The 21,313-nt window shown below is 39.4% G+C and overlaps 1 protein-coding gene across 2 annotated transcripts in view; it reads right to left on the reverse strand.

Annotated features, from left to right (window-relative positions):
* Positions 1-10,263: 10,263 nt before the first annotated feature.
* LOC5575987 (zinc finger protein rotund) overlaps positions 10,264-21,313 on the reverse strand; it is a 371,609-nt gene continuing 360,559 nt past the window's right edge. For both annotated transcript variants that reach the window (XM_021851475.1, XM_021851474.1), the window contains exon 6: positions 10,264-11,685. In XM_021851475.1, coding sequence (XP_021707167.1) covers positions 10,468-11,685 — 1,218 coding nt within the window. In that variant the 3' untranslated portion in view covers positions 10,264-10,467. The remainder of the gene's footprint in view (positions 11,686-21,313) is intronic.

The following is a 21,313-nucleotide window of genomic DNA, read 5'->3' on the forward strand; positions in this document are numbered from 1 at the left end:
GTTAAGTATCTAGGACTCATGCTAGATAAGAATTTAACTTTCAAAAATCACATTGAGGGCATTCAAGCCAAATGTAACAAATATGTAAAATGTCTCTATCCCCTTATTAATAGAAAATCAAAACTTTGTCTTAAGAACAAGCTTTTGATATTCAAACAAATTTTCAGGCCAGCCATGTTGTATGCTGTACCAATATGGACTAGCTGTTGTAATACCAGGAAGAAAGCTCTGCAGAGAATTCAAAATAAAATTTTGAAAATGATTCTGAGGCTTCCTCCCTGGTATAGTACCAATGAGTTACATAGGATATCCAATGTTGAAACATTGGAACAAATGTCAAATAAAATAATCAATAATTTCAGGCAAAAATCGTTACAATCTACTATTGCCACGATTAATGCGTTATATGTTTAGGTTAAGTTAGGTTAAGTATATTAAAAACTTTTTTTTTCTCTTATAAGCAGGTGAAATCAACTCACCTGTAAAAAATCTGAACTGCTACGGCAAATGAAATGTAATATGTTGTTAACAAAATGTTAATAAAATCTTAGATTTGTTTTACCAAATTAGGATGATAGTGTTGTCTAATAACACAGAACACCTAGATATAAGAAATAATGAATGTAATGTTTGGAATGATACTAATAAAGAAATTAAAAAAAAAAAAAAAAAAAAAAAAAAAAAAAAAAAAAAAAAAAAAAAAAAAAAAAAAAAAAAAAAAAAAAAAAAGAGAAAAAAAATTTTTCCGGCTAAATTGTCGATTCGGTCCAATGTGCAACCTTTGTATCGATGCTCTCCCTCCATTCAAGCGGAAATGGAAAAAGAGATCGAGCGATACAAGAAGCTAGATGCTATTGAGGAGTGTTCGAGTGAATGGGCGAATCCTTTGGTTCCCGTTCGGAAATCAAACGGGAAGATCAGAGTATGTCTGGACTCAAGACGCATCAACGTACTAACTAAGACGGATTCATATCCAATGAGGGATATGAAAAAAATATTTCATCGCCTCGAAAACGCCAATTACTTCTCAGTGATCGATTTAAAAGATGCTTATTTTCAGATCCCGCTCAAGGAAGAATGTCGAGATCTGACTGCATTTAGAACATCGCAGGGATTATTTAGATTTAAGGTGTGCCCTTTCGGTCTCACGAATGCACCGTTTACAATATGCCGCCTTATGGGCAAGGTTATTGGCTTCGATTTGGAGCCTCACGTATTCGTATATTTAGACGACATCGTGGTGGCCACCAAAACTTTGTTGGAGCACTTTCGTCTACTAAGAATCCTGGCAAACCGTTTGAGGCTGGCAAAGTTTGCAATCTCGATGGACAAATCGCGGTTTTGCAGGAAACGAGTGAACTACTTGGGATTGTTACTGACCGATGAAGGTACTGCAATCGACAATTCTCGAATCGAACCGATAATGAACTACGCAAGACCTAAGAACGTCAAAGATATTAGGCGCTTGTTAGGATTGGCTGGATTCTATCAGCGATTTATTCAAGGTTACAGTAGGATTGTCGCGCCAATCTCCGATCTGTTGAGAAAAGGGCAGAAGAAATTTGTATGAACGGAAGCAGCAGAGGAGTCGTTCCAGGAGCTCAAAGCGACATTGGTGTCGGCACCCATACTGGCCAACAGAGATTTTCGTTTACCTTTTGTTATAGAATCAGATGCATCTGATAACGCGGTTGGAGCAGCATTAATACAGCACATCGATGAGGAATAGCGAGTCATTGCTTATTTTAGCAAGAAATTAAGCAGCAATATGCGACTGTTGAAAAAGAGTGCTTGGGAGTTCTTTAAGCGATCGAGCATTTTCGACACTTTGTGGAGGGCAGCAAGTTCAAAGTTGTGACAGACGCAAGAAGCTTGCTGTGGTTGTTCACGACCGGAGTCGAGTCAGGAAATTCCAAACTCCTTTGGCGGGCACTCAAAATCCAATCATACGACATTGAATTGGATTACAGGAAAGGTAAACAGAATATAATAGCTGACTGTCTTTCACGCTCAATAGAGGTCGTTTCTTTGGCATCACTTGATCAAGATTTGATAGAACAGATTACCAAAAGCCCACAGAACTACAGGGACTTCAAGGTTGTCGACGAACAAGTGTACAAATTTGTTAAAAGACAGGATTCGTTGGAAGATACGCGCTTCTGTTGAAAGCGTTATCCTCCAAGAGACGATCGAGTACAATTCGTTCGGGAAATCCATGAAAAAGCCCACTTTGGGTTTTTGAAGACTCTAGCAGCTGTGCGGGAGAAATATTTTTGGCCGTTGATGAGAACACAAATCAAGAGTTTCTGCCAGAAATGTGTCAAATGCCAAGCCAGCATAGCGTCGAATATGAATACGACTGCGCCATTAAATGTTCAACGAAAAATTGCGGAATACCCCTTATTTGGCATTAAAGTCACCAATGACAAAAAATTTCGACTTATTGCGAGTCAATTTGGAGCAAATTAACTTGCTGTCCAGAGCATTGAAAAGGCAAATAGGCGGCTATGATAGTATATTTACCAAGCTGTGATTCAACAGAAACGCCTTAAGTTTCAAAAACTTTAGTTTCAAATGACGAAAACAGTTGATGTTTTATACGCCTATGAATGATGATTGCAACTCCCCCACATGCCCCATCAAGACGATCATTACGATAAACAAAAAGGGTAGGATCGCGTACGAGGGGTCCACAAATTTGTTACGTAAATACCTATCACCCAACAATTCAAGTCATAAACAAATCAAAGTAAGTCATTAACTCCAAACAAGAAACGTTGTAGATCAAGTTACACAAAACAGAATAGCAACCATATGCACCGTAAGCAATGGACCTATGCACGGGTTCATTATTTGACGTTTTAGCGGTGCCGTGTTATTTATGTCACCATGGAAACTAGTGAATTCGGCACCGCTCAAACGTCAAATTAGTGAACTCGTGCATCGGTCCATACGCATCGAGGCTACTGCACTCGAGTCTTCCCCTATTCCTTTTTCCACCCATATGCAAATGACTTTACATTGCGCATATCGGGTTGGACCATCAAGGCACCCAAATTGCCGACCTTGCGAAGATGCACAAATTGTTCGTTTTGCAATCCAGTTGTCTCATTCTAACTCATATGCAATATAGTATAACCCAAATATTGTCAGACCTCTATAAACTCAAATGATCGAAATACAAATCAATGTTTGACTAGCAATCAACTGAGTAAGATCAGTCTCTACTGGTGACTACTTTCGTAGCTCACCATAGTAGGGATACTGAACTAAAAGAAAAGTCCTTCTCCAAACGTGTCCGCGTTACACACCTGCAACAACCGGAAGGGCCAGCCTCTTGTTTTAGCATGTACTAGCGATCAGTGACATAAAGGCTGGTTTAAGCGAGAATTGCTCACATCATATATAACTCAGTTGAAATAAAAACATGAAACGAGCTTGTAGGGAATAGATATGATAGTATACATTGAGATTCGAGCCAAAACCTTCCGATTGTAAGCCACGTACTCTACCACTTACTTATTATTCCAATTTCGGATAGCGGAATTCACGACAGAGCTCACCAGTTGATGTTCCATCCTCGACTGCGCAACAAGCAGCTGCCCAGCAAAACGCGAAAACCAAAACAAAGTTCATTACGGCTGTACAAAATACGAAACCTAAGACGGTTGAGAAAGAAGTTTTCATAGGAGCTGGGCAATGATAGCTGAATTAGTAACAATAGTTCCTGGATTCATTGATAAAAGTATCGCATTCGTAAGCCGTGATCGCGTATTTGAGTTTTCGGATGCAATAATTGGAACGCTTTCACCTTGAATTTAGTTTTACATACATTTATAAGACTTTATTTTTATCCTTTGATTCGATCGAAATGGTTTCACAATGGATCATTGAAATTTACAATTGCAAGTGGTGTAAATTATAAAATACTTTATTTTCCAATGTCATTTCCTCAAATCACGTTCGCCTTCATTTACACGGAGAGACATTTTTCAGTAGTTTTGACATTTGATTTTATTTTATTTAAGTTTTTTTTACTAAGCCGTAAAATTGGGTAGGTTTCTGATTTGTTTTCCCACAATACCTAATTCTGGTTTGATTTCTATTGTAGCTTCGTATAACGGTCATCAATGTGCTGTGATCGTCCTAACGTTCTTATTATATAAATATAATTGCAGCTTAGATTAGAGTGTTTTTCACTTTTTTGTTTTCACTGTCAGTAATATTAAAAATTATTTAATAATTTGTCTTGCTATCCTTGTTTCTGTATTGTAAATTACACTAGTCGTGTGACTTTCTGTTTCATACATCTACGTTGACGACATAAAAGTTAAGATTCAATTTTCTCTAAAGTGTGTGATTTATTCTCTTTGCAAGTTAGTACGATTCTGTTAAGTTATGTTATCTATTCTCGTCACAATCATTTTGCAGTGGTATTGCCATCTCAACTGAACTGATTGGTAGTGCGCTAAACAACTAAGGAAATCGAGTTCGTGGAACTGCTAACAAAAACTACTTATGCCATCTAGCTAACAAATGCTATTCAACTGAATCAACGAAGAATTCTACAGGAGGAAAACCTTGAACTAAAACACGGCGTGGTTGCGTATGGATTGCTGCAGTTTCGCAGCAAAAAAATGATATCCCGTTGCGGTTCGATTACACCTGTTTAAGAAATATTTTCTCTTATTTATCACAGTTTTTAGAAAATACATGTGTCTTTTATTTTGCTTTGTCATTATATTTTACAAAAGAACAGATATAGTTTCGATAGAATGATTGATTTAATTTGAATGCATTTCATTTCACTGGTACTAGGTAAGAGTTGTTTTTCATTAAGTTTCATTCGATTGTAGTTTAAATTCATTTGCTCAACCCTTTATCTACATACGGAGTGTAACGTTTCTCGAGCCATCGAAGCAAAGTTTCAGTAACTCAGGGTGAATAGTTTGGAAAACAATCGGATTGTTTTCTGTCGGTTGGACGGTCAATTACACATTAGTTGATTTCACATTTGCGACTGTGATGATTAGTTTCAATTACCTATTGAGCAGAAAATGCAAACCAAGATACTGTAATGTACACGATTATTTTAATACAATCAAATGCTTCGTAAAATTAATTGTACAGTGTCGAATAAATGCCTAGCTCGAAGAGTACGTCTGGAACAAACTTCAAACGTACAGTAAGGTATGTATACCTTGTACCGTTCGGTTGCCATCTAGCCTCGCCTTCTTGTTTTCTTTACTGGGAACATATTTACAGCTATTACAGAGTGTTGCCATCGATTTCTGCTTAGTTTTGATTTGTATCATGTGGATGGCTGTAGTAAAACCTAAGGAACATTTACACCCCGCAGGGTTTCTTTTTTCGAATTTGTGATGAAAACGAATGTACAAGTTTTTATTTTGTTTTATTGATTGTTGTATGATGACATGATTTATTATGAGTAAACATTGATAATAGCTGCCTTATTGCCTTTTAAATTTGCTGAAAAGCTAGTTCATCTAATTGAAACTGACTTACACAAATATACTAGCAATGAGCCATATTATTTTTCTTCACTGAAAAAATCATTGCCAAACACCATTTGTAATACAATTAGGGCTAAGTAGCCCGTCATTTGTTTTGGCAGCCATGTTGACATCGCAGCTGGCAACATCATAGTAATGAAATTCACACAGATAAAAATATTTGAATTACAATCTAGCGTAAACAGTAGAAGATAGTTAAAGTTAACCAAATTTAGCATCATGTTTATTTTTTTCAGAGGTGAATGAACATCTGCAGGTTTAAAACCTCTTAAATAAAAAAATGTTTAACTTTCAACTAAAGATGCTTGCCTTAGTTGCAATTTTCGCATTCGTATCTCGTATGGCAGGTACGATGATACTCTATGCCCAGGGAAGTTAAGGAAATTTCCATTACGAAAAGATCCTGGACCGACTGGGGATCGAAACCAGACACCTTCAGCATGGCTTTGCTTTGTAGCCGTGGACTCTAACCACTCGGCTAAGGAGTTGAGGCCTTCCTGGGAAAATATATGGGAATTGAAAATCAAAACTATTCCAACTTCCTCACTGAGGAAGCGTAAAATAGAAGGAACGCAAAAAAAATATCATATTTCAAGTTTTGAATAAGGAGAGCCTTGTTTCAAACCAAAATCGTGAAAAAATTGTGACGAAAACAGGGGCTCCCTGTTGATATGCACAACGAGTATGCCACTCTGCACCTCTCTAATGCAGCCCATAGACGGCCAGACGGTTTGACCAACATTGACTCCGCCCCCAAGTTAGTCAAACCGATTTATGTTGATGCAACCGTTTGACCGACTGTCAAGGTTGGTTGCAGCAACACGATATTTCTTCGCGTGTTTCGAATGATCTCGGTAAGTCTAGAGAATGTATGATTGTTACTTATTTAAATTCTGTGGCTGGGGGGGGAGAATGTTTGTACGAAATTTTACGCAATAATCGGAATAAGGAAGAGCAGAACTTTCAACATTAAAGTACCGGAAGAAAAGGAGTTGCTTCAGAAGAACAAGGAGTTGCTTCAGAAATTCCACCACGAATTTCTTCAGCGATTCTTCTTTGTAATTTTTCTATAGATTTCTCCAGGGATTTATACAAAATATTCAGGCATTTCTAAACCTACTCTTTCAGGATTTTTTCCTGAGATTCCATCAGTTATACCTCTAGAAATTCTTGAAAAAATTACTCAAGAAATCTTTTTCAAGAAATTAATACAAAAATTAACATAAAAATATCCACCAGCATTTGTTCCTATCAAAAATTTCCAATGATTCTTCTCGTGATTTCCCTAGTAATCCCTCCACACATTCCACCAGGAAATCCTTCAGCTATTTTCTTCTAGAATTTCCGTCAAAAATTCCAACAGAAATATATGCAGAGATTTAATCCAGGAACTCTTAACCAGAATTTATCCAAGTTTTCATAAAGGAGTTCCTCCAGGGATTCCACCAAGAATTCTTCCAAGGATTCCACCAGGAAGCCTTCAGGGATTCCACAAGAAATACTGCAAAAGAATTAATCGGAACTTTGTACACGGGATATCAGCAGGAATTCCTTTAGAGATTCCGCTTGCATTTTTTTGAGAGGTTCCCCCAGGTTATCCTCCTCTAACGAATCTTCAAGAAATTCACTTATGAATTCCACCAGTGTTTCCTCCAAAGATTCTTCTTTGTATCTCTGACGGGACCCTATGAGGCATTTGTCTTGGGATTTCTGCAGGAATTACTTCAATAATCTACCATAAATTTCTCCGAGAATTACTCTAAGAATTTATCCATCAATATCTTCCATTATTTCTTGAAGGATTTTTTTTACAATGAATTATCTTAGAGAATCCTCTAGGAACTCCTTCAGGAATTGCTTTAAAAGTTCTTCAGGAAATATATGGAGGAATTCCTCCAGGGAATTGTCTGGGAATTTCTCCAGTGATTTCTTTGGCGATTCCTCAAAGGATTTCTCAAGAAATTGCTCCATGGATTTTTTACATAAAATTACAACAAAATAAATCTTTCAAGTCCACTGAAGCCATCCAGAGAAATATTTTGTTTGATCCTCTGAGTAAATATCAGTTAATTATCTGGAAGAATCCTGAAGTAAAATCCTAGCAAAACCTTTAAAGTATTTTATGGTTGAACTTCTGGCGAAACTCTGTTATATTTTTCTGGTGGAAATTCTAGCAAAGCTCAGGCGATATTCTCAGTGTTAACCCTAGAAGAACACCTTGTGAAGTTCCTTAAAAAACTTCTCTTGCGAAAAATTATAGGTGAAATAATTAGAGAAACTGGTGAAGTCTCTGAAGGAATAACTGGTGGTATCTTTATAGGAAATTGTGGTTAAATACCATAAGAAATTCGTAATGGGATCATTGGAGTTCATCTTGGCGGAATCCACGGAGGAACCTCTGGTGAAATTCTCAGAGGAATCCCTGAAAGAATTCTTGTTTTGAATCCCAGGAGGAACTGCTGATAGAGTCACTGGATGATATACTGCTGGATTACTGCAAATTACAGATGAAATCAGTGTTGACCAGACTCATTTCCCCGAAATTCGAATTGTGAATCCATGAACTGTTATAACTGTGCGTTGTATTCCTGAGATGGAGGGGGAGTTAGTTGGGCTTGAGTGTTGCACATGGGATCCGACAGTTTCGATCTCGGTGGGCCGCAATTCAAGTTTCGGTGAAATGATTCACACTCACTCACTCACTCATTTCATTTCACCGAAACTTGAATTGTGGCTCTCTGGGATCAAAATTGATCGATTTTGTGTGTAGTACTCAAGCTTAACCATCTGCTTTTCTATCTTAGGAGGATAGAGCATGGTTGTAGTAGTTCGTGGCTTCGTAGTTCGGAAAATGTTATTTTCGGGGAAATGAGTCTGAACAACACTGGATGAAATTCTTATAAAAAATTTCTGATAATATCACTTGAGAATTTCTTTAAAACCACCGAGAATCCCTGGAGCTATTCTGCGAGAAATTCGAGGAATTGATTCTTTAAGGAAATTCACGAGGAATCGTTTGAGAAATTCTGGAAAGAATCTCTTGAGTGAATTCAGTGGTGAAATCCTTATAAGAAATATCTGATAAAATCCCTGGAGGAATTCATGATAACCATCGAAAAATCCTTGGAGATATTCCGGGAGGAATTCCTTAAGGAATTCCGGGAGGACTACCGGATGGAATCCAGAATAACCCTAGAAGGATTCCTGAAGGAACCTTCAGGAGAATTCCTGATAGAATCCCAGACAGAACTTCTGATGAAATCCCAGAAGGTGTTCATAATGGAATCCCAGGAGGATTTTATAGAAACACGCAATAGAAAAATCTTAGATATTTTTTTTTCTAATGGAATCTGAATGGAATCCCTACAGGAACTGCCAATGAAATCTATTGAAGAATTCTTGAAGAAATCCCTAGAGAAACTTCCAACGTCCAACCACAGGCTACTGACTGATATCGCTACCAGCCAGCTTCTCTCTTTCATTTCATGTCTGGGTAAATATATATACAATATTCACGCTCCGTGTTACCTCTACAATTCTTTCACAACGACATCTCCGCTACAGGGTGTGTGATGTACCTGATCTCCAACAGGAAGAACTTGTGGTGTAATCCTTGAAGTAGTTTCTGATGGAATCATAAGATAAATTCTTGATAAAATTCCTGTAGAAATTTCAGGTAGAATCTCTGAAGGAACTCGTAATGGGCACCCTGGAGGAACTCCTGTTGAAATCCTTAGAAGAACTCCTGATGGAATCCCAACAAGAACTCCCGATGAAATCCCAACAAGAACTCCTGTTGAAAGACTAAGGGGAAGTCCTGATGGAATCCCTACAGCTACTTTTTATAGAATCCTAAGTGGAATTCCTGGTGGAATATCTAAAGAAAATGCCAATGAAATTCCTGAAATTCCTGAAGGAGCTCTTCTTGACATCCCTAAAACAACTCCTGATGTTATTCCCAGAAAAACTCTTGATGTTATCCCTAGAAGAACTGTTGATATAACCTTTGGAGGAGTTCTAGGTGGAATCTCTGAAGTAACATCTGATATAATCGCTAGAGGAACTCCTGATGGAATCTCTATAAGAACTCCTGTTGAAATTTCTGAAGAAATTAATGATGATTCGTGATGGAATCCCTGGAGAAACTCCTGATGAAATCCTTGTAGGAATTCCTAAATATATTCTTGCAAGAACTTCAGATGAAATCATTGGTGGAACTCCTGATGAAATCTTGAGGAGTTCCAGGTGAAGGTAATCCTGATAGAATCCCTATAACAACTCCTGGTAAAGGGCCTTCCTTAGGCGAGTGATAAGAGTCCACGGCTACAAAGCAAAGCCGTGCTAAAGGTGTCTGAGTTCGATTCCCGGTCGGTCCAGGATCTTTTCGTAATGGAAATTTCCTTGACTTCCCTGGGCATGAAGTATCATTGTACCTGCCACACGATAAACGAATGCGAAAATGGCAACTTTGGCTAAGAAAGCTCTCAGTTAATAACTGTGGAGGTTGCTCATAACAACACTACGCTGGGTAGCTGGCTCTGTCCCATTGAGGAAGTAATGCCACAAAGAAAAAAAAGGCTTTGTTATCCGAACTTTTGGACGCTTGGACTGGATTAATTCCTAAAGAATGTCTGGAAGGTTTGCTGAATGAATTCTAGGAGAAATTCATAGTTGCACCTATGTAGGCTACAAGAATCGTTGAATGAATTCCTGTACAAACTCATGGAAGTCCCTTTAGGATTATACAACTTTCTCCATAATGAAGGTGACATTTGAAAGAAACTATTTAAATTTGGAACAACTGATGCATGTGCGTCTCTCCCTCCTTCATAGCGGTGAGTTTACCAGCCGAGAACTGAGCTTTACTCATAACAAATCATCTCTCAAACCAACAATCAATATCTATCTCCTACTCATTCTAACACACTCCACCTTATCCCTTATCCTTACCACCGGCCCCGACCGTAACCCCGAGCAAATGCTCCCCCGCCATCAGCCCACCTCCCGGCTGGTGCGCGTAGTTTCGGATCTGGTGCAACGAGATCAACTGGTTCGGGAACGTGTTCGACGGGCTCTGGTTTATCGCCTTCTGGTTCTGGAAACTGATCGCATCGTAGAGATACGGCCGCTGCGCCAGCTGGTGGTGATGATGCTGCAGGGTGTTCAGGTGCGGCGGCATCGAGTTGATCGGCGTGAACGCCGAATTGGATGCCGCCTTCGCTATGCTGCTGGTATCGTAACTGGCCGCGGACATCGGAGTGGACGAAGGCGGCAGGGCGATGTTGCCGTTCATGTTGGATGCGGCCTGACGTGCGTTGACCACCAGATCTTCGACGTTCTCGTCCCGATGGTGGTGTAGATCGCCTCCTTGTGCGTTGTTGTGTCCGTTGGGCGTTTGATTGTTGGCGTTGTTCTGCTGATTCAAGTTAAACTCGTGGTGGCTTTGCGGGGTATTCTGTTGCTGTTGCTGTGGGGGTTGTTGATTCGTTGGAGGCTGCTGTTGTTGCATTACATCCGTCATGTTGGCTGCCGAATCTGGGCTCACTTTAGGCCAGTACGGATTCTCGCCACCAGTCATAGCAGGAGGGACGGTTGTATTGGTGTTGAGATTCAGTGTACTACTACTGCTACGTGCTCCGATCGGTGGCCGCTTATCTGTTCGCTCGGAGTGCTTCTGCATGTGCTTGGAGAGATAGGTTTCCTGGGTGTAGGATTTGCCACAGTACTGACAGATGTGAGTCTTCAAATGCTTGGATTCCTTGTGCTTGGGAATATGCTCCAGCAGAGAGGGTTCATCGGAGAAACATTTGTAGCAAGAGTTGCACTTGAAGGGTTTGTCCGTTTGGTGGCATCGAGAGTGCGACTGGAGATTCGACAGCTGGGAAAATGCCTTCAAACAACCGACATGTCGACATTTGTACGGTTTGTCACCGGTGTGTGTACGGATGTGCTGCTGCAGGTGGGACAGTTGAGTGAATTTTCGTTGGCAAATCTCGCACCTGTACGGTTTGATGCCCAGGTGTATCCGAGTATGTTGCGAGAGATAACTCGAGTTTGCGAATGCCTTATTGCATTGGGAACATTTGTAGGGTTTTGCTTCACGCATGTGAATTTGCGTGTGCAGTTGGAGATCCGCTTTCGATGTGAAAATCTGAAACGAAACAATACGAATATAATGTTAATAAAGTGTTTGTACAAACACATGGAATTACCCATCATTTCTCCCATACATATGTAACACGACAAAATAAATAGTTATTCTGGTGCCTCCGCCATGGCAGGACGGCTGGACAATCAACCGCTTTTTATTACTTTAAACCGAGAAAAACACAACGTACTTAAGGGTCCACCCGTACGCGATCATAATTTGGTGCCGTTTGGGTCGTTTGCGAGTGAAACTGGTTACTGGTGACAACGGAGGATAGCAGCAATTACCTCATCATCGAGAGCATCATCACGAAAGAAGTCCATTATCACTACCAGCTGCGATAGTGCGGCCTCACAGGTAGCTATCCGGCAGAACATCTCTTCGTGGTCTAGCTCACCCTACAATACCGCAGCAACGGGCTAGGTATTTGGTTAGACAAGATGTTCATCTACAATGGGCAGTTGTTCAGTGGATTCTCGTCGAAGTGGATGATCGATGATACAGTGTGTGATAGCATCCCAGCGTTGACAGAAAGTAAACAACCGGAGATCAATGAAGCTACTTCAGCTGTGATCGTTTTTTTAGTGTGTGTCTGATTTAGCTCTTTCGACATTTTCATTTTCGTTTTATTGTTTTCGTCAATTCCCGTTTTCGTTAATGTAAAACCGTTGGTTTTGGCGGGCCGGTATGTTTGTACAAACACATGGAATTACCCATCATTTCTCCCATACATATGTAACACGACAAAATAAATAGTTATTCTGGTGCCTCCGCCATGGCAGGACGGCTGGACAATCAACCGCTTTTTATTACTTTAAACCGAGAAAAACACAACGTACTTAAGGGTCCACCCGTACGCGATCATAAAGTAATCAAGGTTATTATTATAATAAGTGGAGCAATAAGTGGTTTATCATCGCTGGTACGTCTCTAACACGCTCATTGAAATTCCCATCTGAATTTTCAATACCGCTCCATTTTCCCCTACTCCATCAAACTGGAAATTTTCCAGCCCCATCTCGTAACGTGGCAGCAATTAATCCTTCCATCAAAAACATTGTTCCAGCAACGCGCACTCCGAGGGAAGTGTTGAAAACTTGCCTTCCTGGTTCCCACTCTCCCAAAGCTGCACTCATCACTTTCTGCGAAATATAATTCAAACAAACGAACTTCCACAACTCTTTCCCTGCCTTGAGCGGTGGTGCGCTTGCTATGAAGAACGAGCTTTTTGAGGGCGGAGTGAAAATTAATTCTACTACGTTGGGGCTGTTTCCTTCATCGTCGTCATTATGGTTCCGCCTTTGGAGATGAGTGCGTGGATTTAATCCGTTGGCTATGCACCGTTGTCTTACTAAATTGAATTTTTTTTATTACATGTATCAGAAATGAATTATTTTGTTGATCATTCTGAGATTTATTGATTGCAATAGCACGATGATGGTGCGTGTGACTTTGGCAATATCTGTGTAATCGTTGAGGACAACGAGGATTTGGAAACGCATTTTCTCTGGGGTAGGTTCATATAAAAATAGCGAGGACTAATAAATGCGAAGTATTGCTCTATACATCTATATAAGTTTGAACTACGAATTATACAATATAAGATTGATATGCAAAAATGAATTGGAACTGGCACAGAAAGCTCTCAGTATAACAATAATTATTTTTTTTATCATTATAATCATTATCATCATCTTCAAACATTTGAAGGTGAAAATCTCGAGATTCAATAGACCAAAGAAGCTACATATATAATGTAATGCCTAAAAGAAGAAGAAAACGCACAAAATAACCGAAACGTGAGAATTGCACTTCGATCCAAATGATATAGGGATGTTTATTCTTGAAGTGCACATTTCAACAGATCTCATATTATTGATCTTTATTGGCACCGGACATGTCCAAACAGTCAATTACGATGGCGAAAAAAAAACGTTAGTGGGTGATGATTGTTGCTTCTACAGACCTAGAATATCTCTGCATTCTACAATCACTACAGGAAGGGTTGTTATTACTGAGGGATCTACAAAATCTGGGAGTCACCTTTGGTCGGAAATGCGATCCATCGATAAGGAGAAAAAGTACAGCCATTACTTAAAGCTAATTTTGCATTTTATCTTCGTGGTGGAAAGAAATTGGTAGAAGATTTAAAAACTACGTTAACAATAATAATTAAAACTATAAAACTATTCAAAGGTTAATTGGTCGGTGTTCAGACAGACCGGACCAGATGATATTTTAGCGTTCTGAAGATACGTTAAAGACTCTATCAATATTCTCTATTCTGCTATTCTGCTATTTTGATACAGATGCATCATCAAATAGATCGGTATCATTATCATAGCAAAAAATGTAAAAATTTAGATATTTCGCATGACTGGCGTACGTTTTTCTGAAACCATGAAAAAGCGCTTGGTTCAGCCTGTCTGAACACCTACCAATTTAAGTAATGATGAAAAAGAAAAGGTGTTCCCGCGTTCAGTATCATACGGGCATAAATGCAGTGATCGATTTATCCTCATCAATTTACTCTATAGCAAATTACTCGGACTGGTGATTGTTTTCAACTGTTTTTTTTTTTCATGTACCTACTGAACCAAACCAAAACAGTAAATCGACCAAATCGATCAATGCAGATACGCCGAGTTTTTTCCCTCTCGGGTGACGCGTTCTTTTCTGCCGGGCAGTGCGTCGAGAAAGTCCGAGAAGTCGTCAGTTTTTTTCCCTCTCGGGTGACGCGTTCTTTTCTGCCGGGCAGTGCGTCGAGAAAGTCCGAGAAGTCGTCAGTTTTTTTTCCCTCTCGGGTGACGCGTTCTTTTCTGCCGGGCAGTGCGTCGAGAAAGTCCGAACAGTGCATCGAGAACGCCCGAGAAGTCGTCAGTTTTTTCCCTCTCGGGTGACGCGTTCTTTTCTGCCGGGCAGTGCGTCGAGAAAGTCCGAGAAGTCGTCAGTTTTTTCCCTCTCGGGTGACGCGTTCTTTTCTGCCGGGCAGTGCGTCGAGAAAGTCCGAGAAGTCGTCAGTTTTTTCCCTCTCGGGTGACGCGTTCTTTTCTGCCGGGCAGTGCGTCGAGAAAGCCCGAGAAATCGTCATTATTTTTCCCTCTCGGGTGACGCGTTCTTTTCTGCCGGGCAGTGCGTCGAGAAAGTCCGAACAGTGCATCGAGAACGCCCGAGAAGTCGTCAGTTTTTTCCCTCTCGGGTGACGCGTTCTTTTCTGCCGGGCAGTGCTTCGAGAAAGTCCGAGAAGTCGTCAGTTTTCTTTCCTCTCAGGTGACGCGTTTTTTTCTGAGTGCTTTTATATGGCCGAGCACACGAGTGAAGCTGAAAGTGGATTGTGGCTGCTCAATCAAGGATGAAGGATCAATCGGTGAGCTCGTTTCATGCGTTTTTTTTTCAAGTCTATAAAATATGTATGACCGCACATTTAATCGTTACATAAATATGATTTTTCAACAAACTATGAATGGTTCTTAACTGTAAGTGTCGGCATAAACTCTTATTCATAACTTTATTGTTTTATGTTTTTTGTATTAAATCACTTACCTTTATTTTTATACATAAAAAAATGCTTTGAATGGTTTGGTCTGTGCTAGAAGTGTAGACTTGCAAAACGTTCATTTTATTCAGAAAACTTTGAATGGTTCGCCACTGTAAGTGTCGGCATAAGAATATTATGTGATGGTCTAGCCAATCGATATTTTTTTTTTTCAATTTGAGTAAAATATCCTGTAGGAATGTTGCTTTTAGCTATTTGTTCAACAAACTTTGAATGGTTCGTCACTTGAAGTAACGGCATTATTTTCTCATATTTGAAAATTTTTCATGTCAAGCGAAAATTTTATATTTCTAAGTATGTTTATATCTCACAAATAATCGTTTATCATGGTCTAATCGCTTATCAAAGTGAATCCTGTGACCCAACGATCCTCCCCATTAACAAACATCCCTCCCAGTAACCTCTGCGGAGATGCAGAGGCAAACACGGTCTCCAAATAGCAAAGGTTACACACTAACATTCCTTCCCCCAATCCCACCTGACTGCAAGGACGTGGCCGGCGCCGTTATTGACCCTGTATAAATAGAGGCACTGAATTATGCACACTGAAGAAGATTATGGCCAATCCCAGCCGAACTTCTAGTTGCTTCTTTGTGCATTTTCACTGACTTCGGTCAATCACGGAATAGCAACCATTGATATGTGTAGTCAGTCTAAGCTAAGCTAAGCTAAGCTAAGCAAATCGATCAATGCAGATACGCCTGTATCATACTAAACGCGAGATATAAAACATATCAAAAAGATTTGTCATCGCAATCTCAATGGTGATTGTAGTTTAAAGTTATAAATGTCCAATTATCACTGTTCTGAAGGACTACAAATTGCTGTAATGATCATAGAATAAGTTAATAGTCCAAATCTTCTTAGCACAGTGGTCCTCAGCCTAACTGGTTGTGCGGGCCACACTTTTGCTCTTAAAACACGTTGCGGGCCACTAGATGTAAACATATAAGTTCGACCAAAATGACTCGATTAGAATTACTTTCGACCAAAAACAATCGATTGGCACGACTCATTCAAAACAAGTTTTTCTACATTTGTTACTTAACTTGAACGATTGGGGTCGATTTGAAACGAGACTCGACAACACTTGCTTAAATTTCGTACCAAAATGAACCAGCCTCTGATTGGTCCGCCAGACAGCGTTACCATCAATGATTATTGTACGACTAGTGGTCCCGGCAAACTTCGTCTTGCCATCAAGTAGGCTGTTGGAAAACGTCAAGAAATCCCCCATACAAAATGACCCCTTAGTATTCTCTCATTCTCCCGATTATTCCGGAGATTTTCCAGAACTTTGCTTCACACGAACACGTCGCATCCCTTGTGGAGGGCAATAGTGAAAACCTTGCGTTAATCCGTTGACCCGTTCTCAAGCCATTTCGTGACATACAAACACCACTCCATTTTTATTTATATAGAAGATAGATAGTTTCAGCACCTTTTGTTCTTCTTCTTCTTCTTTCTGGCGTTACGTCCCCACTGGGACAGAGCCTGCTTCTCAGCTTAGTGTTCTTATGAGCACTTCCACAGTTATTAACTGAGAGCTTACTATGTCAATGACCATTTTTGCATGCGTATTTCGTGTGGCAGATACGAAGATACTCTATGCCCTGGAAAGTCGAGAAAATGTCCAACCCGAAAAGATCCTCGACCGGTGGGATTCGAACCCACGACCCTCAGCTTGGCCTTGCTGAATAGCTGCGCGTTTACCGCAACGGCTATCTGGGCCCCCTTCTGGGCACCTTCTGTGTTCAGCTTTAATTCTCTCCTTTTCAATTTTCAATGATGTGTACCAGTTTTCTGGCAACACAAGGATCATACAAGAGAAGAAGAGACTAATAAGAAGCCCCAGTGAACCACGTATCGTATAAGAATGTGCGCCGTAAATCTCATATTCATACGTCAAAAATCAGAATCGCACAATAAGGCAAATCAAAACGAATAAATGTTAACACAAATTGTATATAATTCTCCACTACGATTCATTGTCGACAAACTTTGTTGACAACAAACCATGCCGTAAATAGTATAATCTAGAATCGCGTCAAGTTATATAAACTGACATATCATATATCAATGCAGACAAGCATCAAATGAAATTGCAATAACTTTGCAAAATATGTCACCCGAGGTTGGTATCTTCTGGTGGTGGGCTTCAAAGAACAATAAAGCGTCTTGTTCATGAAGCAATCTGTGGTGTAGTGGTAGGGTACCACGTTAAGGATCCAAAGGTCCGGTGTTCGAGCCTCGCTGGAAGCTTTTTTTTATTTTTATCGGAATTTTGTGGCATCGTATTACTGACCACGGAATGTCTGAAAAAGTCGTGGGAAGTGCGTATATGGCCTCCACTTTGGTTTGTATATAGCGTTTTCATGCATTTTATACGAGTGATTTGATTCATATAGAATGATGTATAGCAAAAAATATACCAACCAAAATGTTGACTGGGGCCTGGTGTCACATCTTGTTTTGGGGGTCGGCAGGTGATTTCTGGAATTTGCGTGCTTATTATGTCTGGCAGTTACACTACTGGTGCACTGATGGTATGATTAATTCTTTCTTCAATCAAACAAATTACTCATATCTTTTATGGGTAAATGAAACGAAAAATACAATCATAAATACGAAATAATTGCACATAAGAAAAAAAATGCAAAAAAATCTGAATCAACTTTTAGAAAAACTTCCTAAGAATTCTTCAGCAGCACGTATGTAAGAAATCATAGATGACTCTCATGAAAACCTCTCATTCCATTGGGAATCCTATGGGAAAATTTATGAACGATGTAAAGCTTCCTTCCAAAAAAGTAAGTCAGGAAAAATATCCAGGAGATTTCTAATTCGAAATTCTCCTAAACTTTCTGGAGAGAATGTCAGAACAAATTCTTGGAGAAATGCAGAATCCTTGTTGAAATCTAAAAAGGAATATGTACTTGAAACAATCAGTGATGGAAATTCTTGGGGAATGCTCAACAAGAGAAAAGATATTAGGTAGGTGGAAAACAATCCTATGAAAATTTGTCAGAAATTATGCTTTCGACCTACATTCCTATAATCTTTTGACTGCAATTCAGAAACAATACGATTTGTCAAATACAATGTTGAAAAAATACCAAGTTCAATAGTGCTAGTTCACATAGTAATCACATAACTCTCCCACATTAGATTTGCACATTACGTGACACAAAGAGAAACTGAACAAAGTGTTGAATATCCAAAGTGGATTGTTTTGAGATTCCTCATTAATATCATCGAATCAAATCCTATCTTGGATATAGTCACCTGTTGTTGTAATGATTACTATCATCGGAAGGGAAGTAAAGCTGTTGATCCTGAGGTAAAGCTAGTCAATCTGTCTATATCTCGGTAACACAAATTTAGTTAGGTCATTTTGCTCACAACATTCCCGAAAGATAAGTTTTATATACAATGTTTTTAAAATTTTGCCACCAAATCAAGCGTGTGCTAGAATAAGGGCGTAAGTCGCATGATCGATTTCTCTTCGTCGACCCTCTCTTCTATGGATGAAAGTGACAAGATGCAAATTTGTCAGCATTTTTTCACCTTGGGACGCAAAATTGTATCGCTGCCAAGCGGTCTGAAGTGAAAAAATGCAAACGAATTTGCATCTTGTCACCTTTATTCACATAAGAGAGGATCGATGAAGAGAAATCGATCATGCGACTTACGCCCTTATTCTAGCACACGCTTGAAATATGATTTCCTATGTTTGTAGGCTGTATTATGGTGGAGTTCATCTGAAACGACTTAAATTGATTAACGAAATATAATATCATAGATTTTTTGTAAACTTATTTTGCATGTAGAGTTCTAAAACTAACGATGTTAATTTTTTGGTTATTGTTAAGACTTCAACTCGAATAGTTTGCCGTAAACCACGAATCATAATTGAAAAGAAACATAATCATTTTTTACGCTAGTAACACTTCTAAAATAGTTCGAATAAGCTAAATACAGTTAGGTCTTCAGTAATCAGTACGATTTACCATTAGGAGTTAAAGATTATCCTTTCAGTTGAGATCTTGGCCGGTAGGGGCGCCTTTTCGAACTTGCACTATATGAACCTTGCGAGATGAGAACGTAACCTTTGGAACATATTATATCTCTAGATCCTGATGATTTGAAAGGTTGGTTTCTTGGGAAGAGTTGTTCAATAGCTAAAAGGCTCACATGTGGTGACCATTGAGCTACAAAATTCCGCCACTAGGCAATGCCGGTGTGCATGAATCTCTCGTTTTGTGGATATCTGAGGCTCGTAACCACTTAGAAAGATGGCGTTTTTGGTAAAAAAAAAAGAGATTTTACCCCCAGGCAGCATACAACTTTTATTTTGCTATCTCAGGATATCTCAGGATCCTGGCCTTTTAGAAAGATGGCGTCTTTGGAAAAATTGTCTATTCTAACCAAGAGGTGCGAGATTCTGCCAACAAGTAGGGGCAAGTGATCATAAAACTTTGTTTTTGCAATTATATTAGGACCCTGACTACATAGAAAAGTGACGCCGTAGGAAAATTTGTTCAGTAAGTAAAGGGTTATTATTGTTCGAGCCATTCAATTCATTACAATTCTTACGAAAACGCCATCTTTCTATGTGGTCAGGATCATAAGATATCTTCAAAATAAAAATTTCATGCTCTCTAGTACCGCCTAGTGGCAAAATTTTAAATGTAAAGATAGAGTTACTAAACAATTTTGCTGAGGACACCACATCAGAACCTTAGATATATGCAGAACAAAAATTTAATGCTGATAAGCGCCGTATGTTGAAAAAATATCGAAACTTTTGGCTTAAATAATGACAGCCCTAGAGCTACTGAACAATTATTCAGAAGATGCCTTTTTTCCAAGTGGACAGGCTCCTGCGATATCTGCAAAACAAGGTTCGTGTTCACTAAAGCCTCTTGTTAGCAAAATATAGAATTTCATGGCTTGAACAACTATAGCATTTGGCCTACTGAACAAGTTTGTCGAAGGCGCTATCTTTCTAAGTAGTCAAGATTCAGAGATATTGGCAAAACATGAGCATGAGCATGGTCATAAGCAGAGATGACCGTACAATTCGTAGTTGATACTCCGTGATTGACTAGCATTTGAAGTTGCACAGAGATTTATTGAACGAAGCTTAGGATCAGCTTAATATTCTCAATGTGCATAAATCGAAAGCTCAAATTTTAGAAGTTTTTTTTAGACAACCATTGTTACTAGAGACCGAGTTTACCTCTGCATTTCCACAGTTGTCATGGAAAGGATATTGGGTTAGTTGGATAAGGTAAGGCTCTGGAAGTCATATATGGTGATGCGATCCATGATAGGCTCATGCCTTACCGAATTAGCGATAAAATTCGATAACCAGACTGTACAACGAACAAGTGTTCATCGCCCACCACCACAGGAGCAAGCGACGCGATCAGAGGATAAAGGCTAAATAGCCTGTCATCCGTTTTAGCAGCGATGATGACTTTGAAGCTTGTGGTTTCAAAGTGATAAAACTCAGTCTTGAAAGTTTATATTGACTGAAAAATTATGACTGTACGCGCTAACATGCTGATACTCTTCCAGATGTTTAAGTGCAAAACAAACTGATTTTCTTTGATTTTGAATCGTGAGATGAATTAGCAACAATCATCAACGACGCGTACAAATTTCAATGACGACCACGTCGTTTGTTCCCGATCCCATCACCCACCTCTACAGGAGCAAGTGACAAGGTCAAACAAACAAACGCTACTCGATTCGGAGATATCAGCAAAACAAAAGTTTAGTAGTCACTAGCTCTACCTGGTGGCAAAATCTCGAATCTCTCTGGTAGAATAGTTATAGATCTTGAGGTACTGAATGGGGCCTTCCTTAGCCGAGTGGTTAGAGTCGGCGGCTACACTGCCGTTATACGCATTATTGTCGCATGTTACTTTTTGTGCATTTTGACTTTTTGTCATCAAACAGTTTATTTTTACGTCTAGTTTTAGAAAACACTTACCAAAAATTAACTTTATTCGCAAACTCAATGAAAAGCAAGCCAAGTCAATTTGTCCCATTGTTGAATTTCCACGC

This window comes from Aedes aegypti, chromosome 3, assembly GCF_002204515.2.
Source record: "Aedes aegypti strain LVP_AGWG chromosome 3, AaegL5.0 Primary Assembly, whole genome shotgun sequence".
Lineage (NCBI taxonomy): Eukaryota > Metazoa > Arthropoda > Insecta > Diptera > Culicidae > Aedes > Aedes aegypti.